At 40.9% G+C, this 13961-nt stretch overlaps 1 protein-coding gene, 1 long non-coding RNA gene and 1 other non-coding gene across 4 annotated transcripts; 2 read left to right on the top strand and 1 right to left on the bottom strand.

Moving 5' to 3' along the window:
* Window positions 1–392: 392 nt before the first annotated feature.
* LOC133477507 (uncharacterized) lies at window positions 393–5216 on the bottom strand. 2 transcript variants are annotated; one of them, XR_009788383.1, is made up of 4 exons: window positions 4865–5216; window positions 4276–4372; window positions 2989–3087; window positions 393–908 (listed from the first exon to the last, which is right to left on the bottom strand). It is a non-coding gene; the product is annotated as an uncharacterized LOC133477507 (long non-coding RNA). The 2 variants fall into 2 exon arrangements; XR_009788384.1 differs by having other exon boundaries at window positions 393–894.
* ndnl2 (necdin-like 2) lies at window positions 4389–13479 on the top strand. Its single transcript, XM_061772320.1, has 10 exons — window positions 4389–4607; window positions 5224–5337; window positions 5434–5497; window positions 7268–7347; window positions 9458–9552; window positions 9627–9703; window positions 9772–9814; window positions 9888–9950; window positions 11812–11926; window positions 13225–13479. The coding sequence occupies exons 1-10, from the start codon at window positions 4557–4559 to the stop codon at window positions 13315–13317; spliced, it is 795 nt and encodes a 264-aa protein (XP_061628304.1). The 5' UTR covers window positions 4389–4556; the 3' UTR covers window positions 13318–13479.
* On the top strand, window positions 11525–11656 carry LOC133477540 (small nucleolar RNA SNORA11). Its single transcript, XR_009788395.1, has one exon. It is a non-coding gene; the product is annotated as a small nucleolar RNA SNORA11 (small nucleolar RNA).
* Window positions 13480–13961: the final 482 nt, after the last annotated feature.

Genomic DNA, 13961 nt, shown 5'->3' with positions numbered 1-13961 from the left:
GCCCCCGCGGCGCTGGCACAGCAATTACAGGACACTTGTGACGGTCATTATGCATGCGAAACGGTGTGAATTCACTTGCACGTGTCCACAGACACACACCCCTGGGACTTATTCGCTGAGTGTGGGGCCACTCACTCATTGCGACAAATAACTTATGACTTTGTGAATTTCTTGGCTAGCCCCTCACCGTTTATAATTTATATAGCCACTCCCACCACACTTCATTTGTACAGCCGGGTTCAAATGAGAGAATATTTGCAACATCAGTTTGAACATTAAACATATTATATTTTTAGTGTATTCGATTGCATATAGGTTGAAAAGGATTTGCAAATCATTGTATTGTTTTATTTACATTTTACACAACGTACCAACTTCTTTGGAATTGGGGTTTGTAAATATAATGACTCAACATGACACAAAGGGGGCAGAACTATTTATACTCGACATCTTTATACATTCTTGTGTGCAAATATAACTTTTTGCAATAGTCAGAAACAATTCAAATTGAAATAAATAACTCTATTAAACATGCAGCGGGTCACATTGACCAATGAACATTTTTGCTGTACCAGAGAAACAAACATAGTAGTTTGTCAAAGTTTGGTTCTAAATAAAATGAAAATAAAAGTTAGCAAAAAGAAATGCTCTATGTCCAACAACCAATTCTGCATTTACATTTATATATATTTTTTTTTACATCATTTCAAATGGCCTGGCCCATCTATCAGTTTAAAAAAAAACAGTCGACATTCATCTCCATCCAGTCTGCCACAGTCACAGTGGAAAAAGCCAAATTTACCTTCCATTATCTGTGAAGGCACCCCCAACAAACTGGTGTTCGAGCAACTGTTGTCAGGAGGACGCCGCTGATGACACGTCAGAGGCAACAGGCTGAAAAGATGGAGCTGTCACAGTATATTACAAAATGGCAGCTTTGAAAAGGGTGTTATTCTTTCTGACACTCAGGACAAAATGAAAAAAAATGGAGCATGTGTCACTCAACCTTTAACAGAGAGTGGAGATGAAAAAAGAAGAAAAATACCGTAATGCTGTATATGTCACAACAAGCAGCCACCATATTTTTTTTACATTTTGAGTTAATATTCCTGGAGAGGTTGTGGAGACAATTAGACAATCTTACAAACTACCCAGAAAAGCAGACGTTAGAGCCCATGCCATCTTTGTATATACTTCTGCTGCCCTCTCGTGTCTGCTTTGGCTTAGTAATGTTCTTTTCCCCCAGCCAAGGCAATTTTAGTTCAATGGAATATGCTCTAAATATATGGAAAACCCCAGAGGAGTATTACTAGTCTTTTATTTTTAATCTACCACCGCTTTTTGACCCCTTTATGACTGAAAGCTGAAGCCAAGAGAGCCGCCCTCATGGCGGACACAGAAATGGAAAAAGCAACATGCAATGCAAATGAAGTGGAGTCGCTACGTTTAAAAAAAAAACTATTGAAAAAAAATACTCATTGGAGCTTCAGGTGTTGAACATTTTCCAAAAAAGATGTGAAATCTTATTTTGAAAGGAGAGAGGAGAAAACTGAACTACCTGGTGCAAGAAAAGCAATCAATCATACCCGTGGAACCTGAACACTTGTGTGCCATCAGGAGCCAAATTTCAAATGCACAACCCACTGGCACAACTTGAAACCAACTCTTTTACAATGGGACAAAGGACTGTTGAACAACCCCAATTCCAATGAAGTTGGGACGTTGTGTTAAACAGAAATAAAAAGAGAATACAATGATTTGCAAATCATGTTCAACCTATATTTAATTGAATACACTACAAAGACAAGATATTTAATGTTCAAACTGATTGTTGAAGCTTTGTAGGTGGAATTCTTTCCCATTCTTGCTTGATGTACAGCTTCAGCTGTTCAACAGTCCGGGGTCTCCGTTGTCGTATTTTACGCTTCATAATGCGCCACACATTTTCAATGGGAGACAGGTCTGGACTGCAGGCAGGCCAGTCTACTACCCGCACTCTTTTACTACGAAGCCACGTTGTTGTAACACGTGCAGAATGTGGTTTGGCACTGTCTTGCTGAAATAAGCAGGGGCGTCCATGAAAAAGACGTTGCTTGGATGGCAGCATATGTTTCTCCAAAACCTGTATGTAGCTTTCAGCATTAATGGTGCCTCCACAGATGTGTAAGTTACCCACGCCCAAGTTAGTTTGCATAGTAGAGTTTCAAGTTGCACTTACGGATGTCGCGCCGAACTGTATTTACTGACATTGGTTTTCTGAAGTGTTCCTGAGGCCATGTGGTGATATTCTTTACAGATTGATGTCGGTTTTCGATGCAGTGCCGCCTGAGGGATCGAAGGTCACGGGCATCCAATGTTGGTTTTCGGCTTTGCCGCTTACATGCAGTGATTTCTCCAGATTCTCTGAACCTTTTGATGATATTATGGACCGTAGATGATGAAATCCCTAAATTCCTTGCAATTGTACTTTGAGCAACATTGTCCTTAAACTATTTTCTCACGCACTTGTTCAGAAAGAGGTGAACCTTGCCCCATCTTTGCTTGTGAATGACTGAGCAATTCAGGGAAGCTCCTTTTATACCCAATCATGGCACCCACCTGTTCCCAATTGTCCCTGTGGGATGTTCCAAACAGGTTTTTGATGAGCATTCCTCAACTTTCTCAGTCTTTTTTGCCACCTGTCCCATCTTTTTTGGAATGTGTTGCAGCCATAAAATTATAAGTTATTGATTATTTGCTAAAAACAATAAAGTTGATCAGTTTGAACATTAAATATCTTGTCTTTGTAGTGTATTCAATTAAATATAGGTTGAACATGATTTTCAAATCATTGTATTCTGTTTTTATTTATGTTTAACACAACGTCCCAACTTCATTGGAAGTGGGGTTGTACATGCAAATGATAATTCCACTTTTCAGATTATGCAAAAACACAATGAAATATCAAAACTGCTAGTCTAACAAAGAGTCAATTTACAAGAGAAATACCTTATTCTTTTTTTCATGTTGATCTTTTGAAATTCAGTCTTGCATTCAAACACCTGCGTGGAGGATAAAAGTGCATCTAAAGGGGTCTGCATGCACCATCTGGAAGGGTATAATCAGGGGACACTGGATTTAAAACAAAACACTTCAAAGAGCATAATCCGATCAGTAAAATGTAATTGTGGATAAGAAATAAGAGCATGCAATACATTGTCAAAAATATGCTCTAGAAAAAAGATGACAGATCTTTTGGAAAAAGTAAAAGAAGATATGTTGTAATAGAAATAATGTACTGCAAAACATTGTCCAATTTTATATTGGGTTTTTAAAGGCAACAGCTCTGGTGATCAGAATATGAGGACATTTGTTGCAGTTATATAGTTAGTTATGCCCAATCTAGGGGGGTCCAGGACAAAATGAAGCCAGGGTCCCCAAGGGACCATGCAGTTTTGCAACAACTGGTCGTTTACCTAAATGGGTTACAACCTTTTCCAATTTGCATTTTGAAAGGTTGACAGTCAATGAGGCCTTGCTGCTTAATAGGCTTATGGCCTCATGAAACAAAACAGATGTCTGACTGGGATGAGAAAAGAGGAGAAAGTTATGTTCAATCAGATCAATTACAGGGTGTGCTAAATTGGACAAATGAGCTGTGTGCCTATGGCGATGCTCAGCTAGTAGGGGCAAATCGTGAGCGCATTCCATGTGCGTGAACAGCAAGAAAACAAAGAACAAGGAAGGCGTCACATTGTGCTGGCAGCATACGGTTGCGCACAGCGCTGTACAAGAGAGGAACTTGAGTTGAATTATGTCTGTTTATTTCAATGTGCAATTAAAACACTTTCATAGAAAATAATAATAATAGAATAATAACACCAGTGCAACAAATGGGGGCAAAAACAAACATTGTTGCAAAAACAAACAAACAAATAAGGAGCGCACAAGTCAGGAGCGTATATGCTCACCCGTTATACATGACTACTCATGAATTCCAAAATTAAAAGTCCTCCCATGCTGAACATCATACTCTTTACTTATTACATTTTGTGATTAATTATAGTACATTACATTCTATATTATTTGATATACAGTATGTACAAACAAATGTATAGGCAAACAGAACGGTTTTACACCTACACACACGTAAATGTATAAAAAAAAAAAAACTTTCGCAGGTTACAATTTTTTTTTCAAATATTCTGTATTGATACAGAGTAGCACACGCTTTGGCATTGACAAAAAAAAGTAAACCACGTAAAAATATGTGTATTTTCAATGTCCATGCATTACCTTTGATGGGAACTTCGACCTTCCCAACATGGCCGCCAGGTAGGCACGTCAGTTAGCTGGGCTGCTTACAGTGCACTGGTGTATATAGTCTTCAAATCTATGTTCACAACAGCGGAAATATTTTTTAAAACTACGTTAGCTGAGACGGACGGTTAGCGCATGTTGGCTAACGTTAGCTGGGTTAGTTTAGCATCAAGTCCAGTCGCGTGAAAGTTACGTTTTAACGTTTCTCCACGTCTTCCCGCATCAAGTGCCTTTTTTTTTTACGCCAATGTGGGGCCATGTCGCAGAATAAAAGATTGTCCAACACTCAGAGATCCTCGCTGAGTAAAGTAAGTCCTTTCCCGTCATACATGCAAGCGCCTTCGATTCTAAATAAAAACGCATTTTATCTGACTGCTAAATGCATAATACACGTACTCAAGTCAAGTTTATTTGTATAGCGCTGAATCATAAAAAAAGTATCTCAAAGGGCTTCACAGGCCCACAGTTGAGAAAGATGGACGACATCTCCCAATCGACCCCCCACGCCCCCCAATCTAGCAGGGAAAAACTGATGCCTTCGGTGAAGTGGTTCTGAATTCAGGACCTGGCCAGGTCGGTCGGAACAAAATCCTCCTTTGCTTCGACTGCAGGGTAGTGGTCCACTCCAGATCTTGTCCCAGTTGGTCGGGGCAGAATCCATAGAGCATGTCAAAATGAAAGCACCTCTTTTAAAAATGGAATCCACCACGCTTACTTTGGTTTATTTTGACTTCATAATGACCCCGCGAGGGCTGGTCATAGACCGTAAACGGGCAGAGGAGGAGGGTGTAGACATCAACACATTTCTTTTAGTGTGAAGGTACACCCAAACACAACAATCACTTGTAAGACAGTTAAAGGACTTCTGTTTCATTGAGTCTTTCCTCTTTGAAACCAATTGACGCTACCCATTGTCTCTCGCAGAGACTGAGCGGCACGCCAGGTGCTGTGGGTGAGGATGAAGATGCAACTCAGCCGAGCACGTCGCAGGTCGAGAGAAGCCTCAAGAAGCTCTTGCCTGCCCAGATTGACCAGAAGGTAGCATGCACACAAATAGTCAACGTTAAAGGGAATTTGCCATTTCACACGAATTGCTATGCTTTTTTTTTTATTTTTTATTTTTTTCTTCCCTAGACGGCTGAAGTGGTGGAGTACATCCTGGTGAAGGATCAGAAAAAGATACCCATACGGCGAGGAGGTAAACGCTCACACTGCGGCAGTGAAGCCACTCAATTCATGTATGTGCCCAAAAATTGGAATATCAAGGGAAAGTCCATTTATTTCAAATCACAAAGTGAATGATTTAAAGCTTTTTTTTTTTATTTTTTTTTTATTTTCATGATTATAGCAGAAAGACAAAATACACAAATCCAGTATTTCACAATATTAGAATGTTTCATGTCACCAACAAGTAAGGATCTTAAACAGAAATGTAGGCCTTCTGAAAAGTGTATTTAAGTAATATGCCCTGAGGTTATTGATATTGGCCTTCAGATCATCTGCATTTCGGGGTTTCTGTTCCCTCAGCGTCCTCTTGACAATACCCCATACATTTTCAATGGGGTTCAAGTCAAGCGAATTTGCTGGCCAATTAAGTACTGTTATTCCATGGCTGTTAAAGCAGGTATTGGTAGTTTTGGCTTTGTGGGCAGGTGCCAAATCCTGCTGAAGAACAAAATCATTGTCTCCAAAAAAGCTCGTCGATAGCGGGAAGCATGAAGCGCTCGAATATTTCCTGGTAGACAGGTGCGTTGACTGTGTACTTGATAAAAGAGAATGGACCCACACCAGCAAATTACATGCCTCCCCAAACCATAACTGACTGTGGAAACTTCACACTGGACTTTAAGCAGCTTGACTTTTCTGCTTCTCCAGTTTTCCTCCAGATTCTGGGACCTTGATATCCAAATGAAAAAAAAAATTACATTCATCTGAAAAGAGGACTTGAGACCACTGGACAACAAACCAGTACCTTTCTCCTTAGCCCAGCACAGACGCTTCTGACATTGTTTTTGATTCAAGAATGGCTTGCCACATGGAATTGTACAGCTGTACCCCATGTCATGCAGACGTCTGTATGTGGTAGTTCTTGATGCACTGACACCAGCCTCAGTCCACTCCTTATGAAGCTCCCCCAGATTTCTGAATCGACAATCCTAGCTTGACAATCATCTCAAGGCAGCGGCCATCCCTGTCACTTGTGCACCTTTTCCGGCCACATTTCCCCCTTCCTCTTAACTCCGTTAATGTACTTTGATACAGGGCTCTGTGAGCATCCAGCTCTTTTGCAATTTCTTTTTGAGACCTTTTCTCCTTATTCAGGGTGTCAATGATGGTTTTCTGCACAACTGTCAAATCAGCAGTCTTCCCCATGATTCTGAAGCCTACTAAGCCAAACTGAGACCATTTAAAGGCTGGGGAAAACATCTGCAGGTTTTTAGCGTTAATTAGCTGAAAAGTGACACAGGGAGCCTACAATATTGTCATGATATTCTAATTGAATTATGAAATACTGTTTTTTTTCTTTTTTTTTGTTTTTGTCCTTTGGCCATAATCATCAAAATTTAAACAAATAAAGGCTTGCAATATCTCACTTTGTGTGTGGTGAACTAATATAACATCCGTTTTATAATCCAAGTTTATATAATATTGTTATCTCTATGGTGTAAATAACCAAAATGTCTTCACATGAAAACAGTCAGTGGCGCTAAAAAGTTTGGGGACTACTGCCTTTATTTAAAAAAATATATATATTGTTGTAATATCAGACAGAGGATATACACATTTAATATATAACAGGGAGTTTTGACATCTCGGTTTTAGTTCCCCTTTAAGAAGTGAACATACAGTACCATCGCCATAGGCATTTGACTAAATCGACTATAAGGAACAGTAACAATCAATTCTTCCCAAGTGTTTTTTGATGCAATGGTCACACTGTGATGAGGCCGATTTGTTTCGCTTTCAGACCTGGTGAAACACGTGATCAAAGAATACCGAAATGTCTACCCTGAGATCATGAAGAGAGTGGCGCACACCTTTGAACAGGTTTGTCTCTGTGAGCTGCTCTGGCAAACACGCTATATGTAAGTGAGGCAAAATGCACTACTGATGGCTGAATTACCAATCTTTTGCGTTGTGTTGTCATAAAATACTTGGCTGCGATGTATTTATTTTTTCTTCATACTTCGAATCAAATGTCATGGGCTTGCCAAGGCTAAAGCATATGCTAAGTAAGACATGCATTAGGCCACAGGCTGTGCTAAGCTAAAGACATGTAATCGGTTAGTCATGCGAAAAGGATTTTCTTAGCGTGTTCAGCATTGTCACCATGTAAACAAAGCAAAGGTACTATTAATATGAAGTGGGTTACCAGACGGGCTTTCTTGGCCTCACAGGTGGTGGGATGTTCCATGGTCAACTGGCAAAATGGGCTAAACAAAAGCTTTTTATAGTGAAGGTGACAACGGTTGTACCATGCTTGGGCAAGGGAAAAGGGGAGATTACTTAGCTTGTCATTAAATGTGTTTTTACAAATTACAACCATCAACATTTATGATGAAAAAATACCACAGTGCGGCGGCACGGGCGCCCACTGGTTAGCACATCTGCCTCACAGTTCGGAGGACCCGGGTTCAAATCCGGCCTCGCCAGTGTGGAGTTTGCATGTGGCCTGCGATTGGCTGGCAACCAGTTCAGGGTGTACCCCGCCTCTCGCCCAGAGTCAACTGGGATAGCCTCCAGCACCCCCGCGACCTCGGTGAGGATAAGCGGTATGGAAAATGGATGGCTGGGCTAGATGTGCTAACCAGTCATCCACCGTGCTGCGCATTGCAGGTTGTTGATGTGAAATCGTTTATCTTAACCCATATTTCATCCATCCATTTTCTTTACCGCTTATCCTCACTAGGGTCGCGGGCTGCTGGAGCCTATCCCAGCTATCTTTGGGCAGGAGGCGGGGTACACCCCGAACTGTATTTTATTAAATCAATTTTAAAAAATCAGGAGGTACGCTCTCCCTTTCCCTGCAACGCTAGATTTCCATCTCCTTTTACTCTTATTAAATGGAAACAATATTTTTGTGACCCATGAGTGCATAAAGTGTACTCTTACCATGAACATCATGATATCCAAGTGTTCTTATTACATATACGACAAAAGTAGTTCATCTGTAAATAGTGACAATTTATTAAGTATCGTTCAATCAATCAAACTTATACCACGCTTTTCATTGTGTCTTCGTCGCGTTTGAATCCAAAAGCTAGTTTATTTTTAGCATTGTCATGTGTCTTGTTGCACAGTACTGTAACTATCTGACGGCCAATAAAGTTTTTTCAATCTTATCGATGAAAAAAAACCACGTCGTCGGTGCGGGACTATTTTGCGTTGTCTCAGACAAACAAGACGTAAGTTATTTGCGGTCTGTGCACAACTGAAGTACGTCGTGGGGAACGTCATCTAAATGCTTCAACACAAATTTCATCGAGCACCTGAAGAATGTACATGAGGAGCGTTGCCGCGGGCGAGCGTGGCAGCGGGCGGCCGAGCGTGTGGGTGGGCATGGCGGCGGCCAAGTCTGGCATCGGCTGGCCTCCTCCAGATTAATTGACCCAGCCAGAGCGGAGCAGCAGGAGACAGGGCTCAAGAAACTCGATGCTTGCTAGGCAGCTGGCCACTGAAACGCACAAGGGGGTCGCCACCTGAGCAGAGTTCATCATCCATTTTGCACAGTATAATTTGCAGTCTGCTTTAGTGTTATCTGTTTTCACCCTTAAGTATCGCCACACAGCGGAGAGGGCTCCAACTCCACCTGCATGGAAGGTATATGTCAGGTCGTTGAAGTCGTATCTTTGTTGTTATAGCAGAGTATTTTTACCTGTACGAGTACAGGTGGATGTACAGTATCGGCACAATATCATTGCTTGTTTTGTATGAGTGCATCCCTTGAAATCGGGGTCCAATCCATGGTTTACTCCGCCTCTCACCCACAGTCAGCTGGGATCATGTCCAGCTCACCCACGACCCCGATGAGGATGGGTGGTATAGAAATGGGTGGACGGACATGATACTGTATGATCATCGGAAAAATATCGCTATCGAGCTGTAGCAGGAGTTAGTCTTGATTGCCAACGCACTTTATATTTTCTCTTCTGTTCAGATTTTTGGCCTTAAATTGGTTAATATAGACACGAAGAATCAATTGTACATCCTCATCAATAAACTTGAGGCAATTGCTGGAGGCCCGTCCTTTAGGTAAGTCTTCCATGTATGCCTTTTCGTTCTGAAAGTCTTCAAAGTGTCTCATCTAGCTGACACTGTCACGGCAGCTCGCCCGACCCAAAGATGGGACTCCTCTTTGTCATCTTGAGTGTCATCTTCATGAAACGGGGTGTGGCCAAAGAAGGTGAGCCGCTACGCTGTCTGCGCTGTGTCTCTTAGGAACTTGATTGTCAGTCTTGTCTGCACCCACAGGCCTGATTTGGAGCGTGCTCGGGAGACTCTGCGTTGACCCTGCGTAAGATGTTCATTGTCTATTTTCTCATTGATGCTGGACTTCCTCTTGGTAATGACACGAACTATACTCTCAGAAAGAGACATGAGGAATTTGGCGACGTCAAGAAGATGGTCACAGATGAGTTTGTGCGTCAAAGGTAACAATTGTGCTTGCAATGGCACCACAAATTTTAATCCACTTTGGTTCCACAATAACTTCCATGTTGGTGCCGTTTATACAGAACAACACAAAAAAGGCACGCACATGCATTAACATTGCATCGTCAACAACAAGCCATTTTCAACACTTTATCCATCCATCCATTTTCTGAGCCGCTTCTCCTCACTAGGGTCGCGGGCGTGCTGGAGCCCATCCCAGCTATCATCGGGCAGGAGGCGGGGTACACCCCGAACTGGTTGCCAGCCAATCGCAGGGCACAAACAAACAAACCATTCGCACTCACAGTCACGGGCAATTTAGAGTCTACAATTAATGCATGTTTTTGGGATGTGGGAGGAAACCGGACTGCCCGGAGAAAACCCACGCAGGCACGGGGAGAACATGCAAACTCCACACAGGCGGGGCCAGGGATTGAACCCCGGTCCTCAGAACTGTGAGGCTGATGCTCTAACCAGTCGCCCACCGTGCCGCCTCAACACTTTATAATGGTCAATAATTTGTAAAAATAATGCCCACTTGGGGACTGTATTAGTATTGATTTGTGAAAAAATATTAAAATGACCAAATTTGTTTCCGGCGCAGCGGCATGCAATTAAAAGGGTATTTTTTTTTTTCATGAGCTCCTGGAATGGACAACGGGGGAATGCATGAAAAATTTGAATAGAAAATGAATAGTCTCACTATTAAACTGATGAGCATGTACGTTTTCCAATGAAATGGTTTCTCTTCAGACATGTTGTTTAAATCAAAGTTTTAGCAACTTGACAATGGCTTAATTAGATGACTCGCAGTTCCGGACCACATGATCAGTTGACTTGTCGCAATTATCCAGGCATACATTTATAAATAGATGTTAGGTTTGAATTGTAAATATGTCATGATATAGCTTGACGTATGCTTGAAAAACCAAAATTTAGAATTTTACGCAAGTGTAAAAGCTGTTAATAGCTGTGGGTTGTGAGAGGCTGTGAGAGGTGGAGCGGGTCGTTCAATGACGGAAGGGTCGCCACCTGCATCCTGCCTCTGACTGTCTGCATGATGAACCCTGAATTGCTCCCATTCGGTCTGGTAGCGCGTTGAATGCCAGCAGCCGCCCATTGGTGGGTGAATGTGAGGCTTTGTAAAGCGCTTTTGGCACTGTGATGGTGTGGATAAAATGCTATATAGGTGCAGTCCATTTACCATGTAATAGTGGAATCAATAAAACAGCAGGTTGTAATGACTTAAGGAATGCACAATAAATTGACATTAATTTTTAATGATTGGTAATTTTTTTACATTATGTGCAATTAAGTTTTTATCAACATGGTTGTTGTGCAGCTGCTACGTTATGAAGTTACCATGTTTCTAAATTGTTTGAAAGCAGATTTTTACAAACATTTTACCCACAGAGTATTGACTTTGACAATGAAATTATTTGTATTTTGAGTATCATTTTTGTAATAAAGAATCCATTGGGCTTTATTAAAAATTTTTCCTGCCTGTTTGAAATAAGTTCAAAAAATATATATATATTTTTTATTTTTAAATGTTCATCAACGAGGTATAGCGCTGGTGTGTTCAGAGCCAGTTTCTGGAAGACCATAGATTCTGGTTTATACCACACCACACAGCAACATGGAGGAACATGCATGTGCAAATATGAAGTCACCATGTGTCTGTACATGCACGCACTCCACACACTTGTTTTTTAAAAAAAAAAAGTTTTTTTTTAATTTATTTTTTAATCTGGTCGCCAAGGTAGAGCAGGGGGTTGGCATCTCATTAAAAACAGACATTTAGAGTTACATGAGCTCTGTAGTTAGCTCATGCATTGTGTGTGTGTGTGTGACCCTCAGGTACCTTGAGTATGTACCCATCTCCCACACTGACCCACTTGAACACAACTTTCTCTGGGGTCTGCGTGCTAATGTGGAAGTCTCCAAGGCTAAAATCCTTCAATTTGTGGCAGAAGTAAGTATCAGACCTGGGGGTAGCTAAGCGGTGGTTGTCATTAGTCACTTACGAGTTAATGACCTACTTTGGAGGGGGGGGGGGGGGGGGGGGGGGGGATTTGGACAGACACTGATTGTGCAAGTTGTCCTGCTTAGAAATATGAGAGGTCTGTAATTTTCATCACAGGTACCCTTTGACTGTGAAAGACACAATGTGGAAACGAATCCAGGAAATCACATTGTATGATTTTTAAACAATTTGTATATTCTTGCGTAACTAAATATTCCGACAATCAAAACGTTTAACTCAATACTTTATAATGAAACCTCTGTTTGAAAATACTGAGGTCAAATGTTTCCTGTAGTTCTTGACCAGGTTTGCACACACTGTAGCAGGTATTTTGGCATACATGCATTCCTCTCCGAAAGTATAGGAAGGGCAAGGGCAATTCCTTTGTTTTTGTTGTATACTGAAGACATTTGGGTTTCAGATCAAAAGATGAATATGAGACAAAAGTTCAGAATTTACATCTAGATGTGTTAAACAACTCGGGACAGAGCACCTTTTGTTTAAACCCAACCCACTTTTCAAGTGAGCAAATGTGTTGAAACATGTGACTGATGGGTGTTTTAAAGTTGCTCAGGTGTTGCCTTTTAGATTGATTCCTTAACCATTAGGTAGTGCTTGTTTTTTTTCGTTTCAGTAAACGTTGATCTGTGCTTGTGAATAAATTTTGACAACCGCAAGGGAGGCGATGCGCCAGTCGCTATCTTACTGTTTGACGTCAAGGCACTGTCACGCTACATGGAAGATTTCCCAAGAAATCAAACATGCTAGACTTTTAATTTTGGCGTCATAGGGTCAAATCAACGGAGATGGATTATGTCACTCGACAAGGAGATTTGTCGTTCCTGACAAAATATGTCGGGGCCTGATCCAGAAAATTGCCCGCGGTAACAAATCTGGCCAATAACGGGGCTAAAATCCTGTAGTTTGATCCAGGTATTAGTTGTCCTAACACATTTGGAAATCTCGTGACAATTGCCTGCGTTTGCCTTAAGGTATGTCCGTCCCTGATAATTGTCATACAATCCACGCTACAACATGCCTGCGGTGTTAATATTAAATGGTAAAATACAACCGTTTACAGTATCTTCACTTAGTTAGCAAGTGACAATGCAATTGTCCATAATGTCCCCTTTAATCGTGAAATGTGTTAACTTTGAAGATGATTGATTCAAAACTGCAAAAATATATCACGTGTTCTGCTGAGTGCGTATCGGTCATGCCACTGATGCGTTTGCATTTGTTGTCAGCTTCATGATCTGGATCCTCAGAGTTGGACAAGTCAATACAGAGAAGCCCACAACACTCAAGACAGTCAGGCAAGCTCAAGCAGCCGAAGATGACTATTTTAATGTTGACTTTTATGTGTTTTTGTGATCTTGAATTTGTTTGTGCTCACAGTATTGGCCTTAGCTTATCTATTTCGAATTTGGAATGTTTTTATTTTGCACCCTATATGTTAACTTTTTTTTTTTTTTGTAAAATAAAATGTTTTTACATTGGCATTTTCATTGTAGTAAAGAATGACACTTTCAAGAAAAGTGCAAATATGCATGGTGAAATTGATCATTTATGACAATACTTTTATCTAGCTAAAACTTACCCATTCAACTCAAACTATGATCGCTGTTTAATTCTGCACTTCACAATATGTAGTATACGGCGTATATAAGAAGTCTACACACCTGTGTTCAAAAGCCAGGTTTGTGTGGCTTGTACTAAATGTCAGGAAAAGCCTACTGAAACATCTTGAACTTTCTTTCAGGTTAATAAGCAGCACTTTAAATGGTGGCAGGTGCATGTTGACTGTAGAGAGGTAAAGTTAATGACCCACACAATGAAATGATGGTAAAGTAAGGCTGCATGATATGGCCCAAAACCAATATTTTGATATTTTTAGCCTATATCCTTATATATATGCATACATACATACAGATAGATATGCTGATTTCCCCTGTAAATCACTTTATAAAAATCAACCCTTTGG

Source organism: Phyllopteryx taeniolatus, chromosome 4 (assembly GCF_024500385.1).
Source record: "Phyllopteryx taeniolatus isolate TA_2022b chromosome 4, UOR_Ptae_1.2, whole genome shotgun sequence".
NCBI classification, from domain to species: Eukaryota; Metazoa; Chordata; class Actinopteri; order Syngnathiformes; family Syngnathidae; genus Phyllopteryx; species Phyllopteryx taeniolatus.
This window is presented reverse-complemented; position numbering and strand designations above follow the sequence as displayed.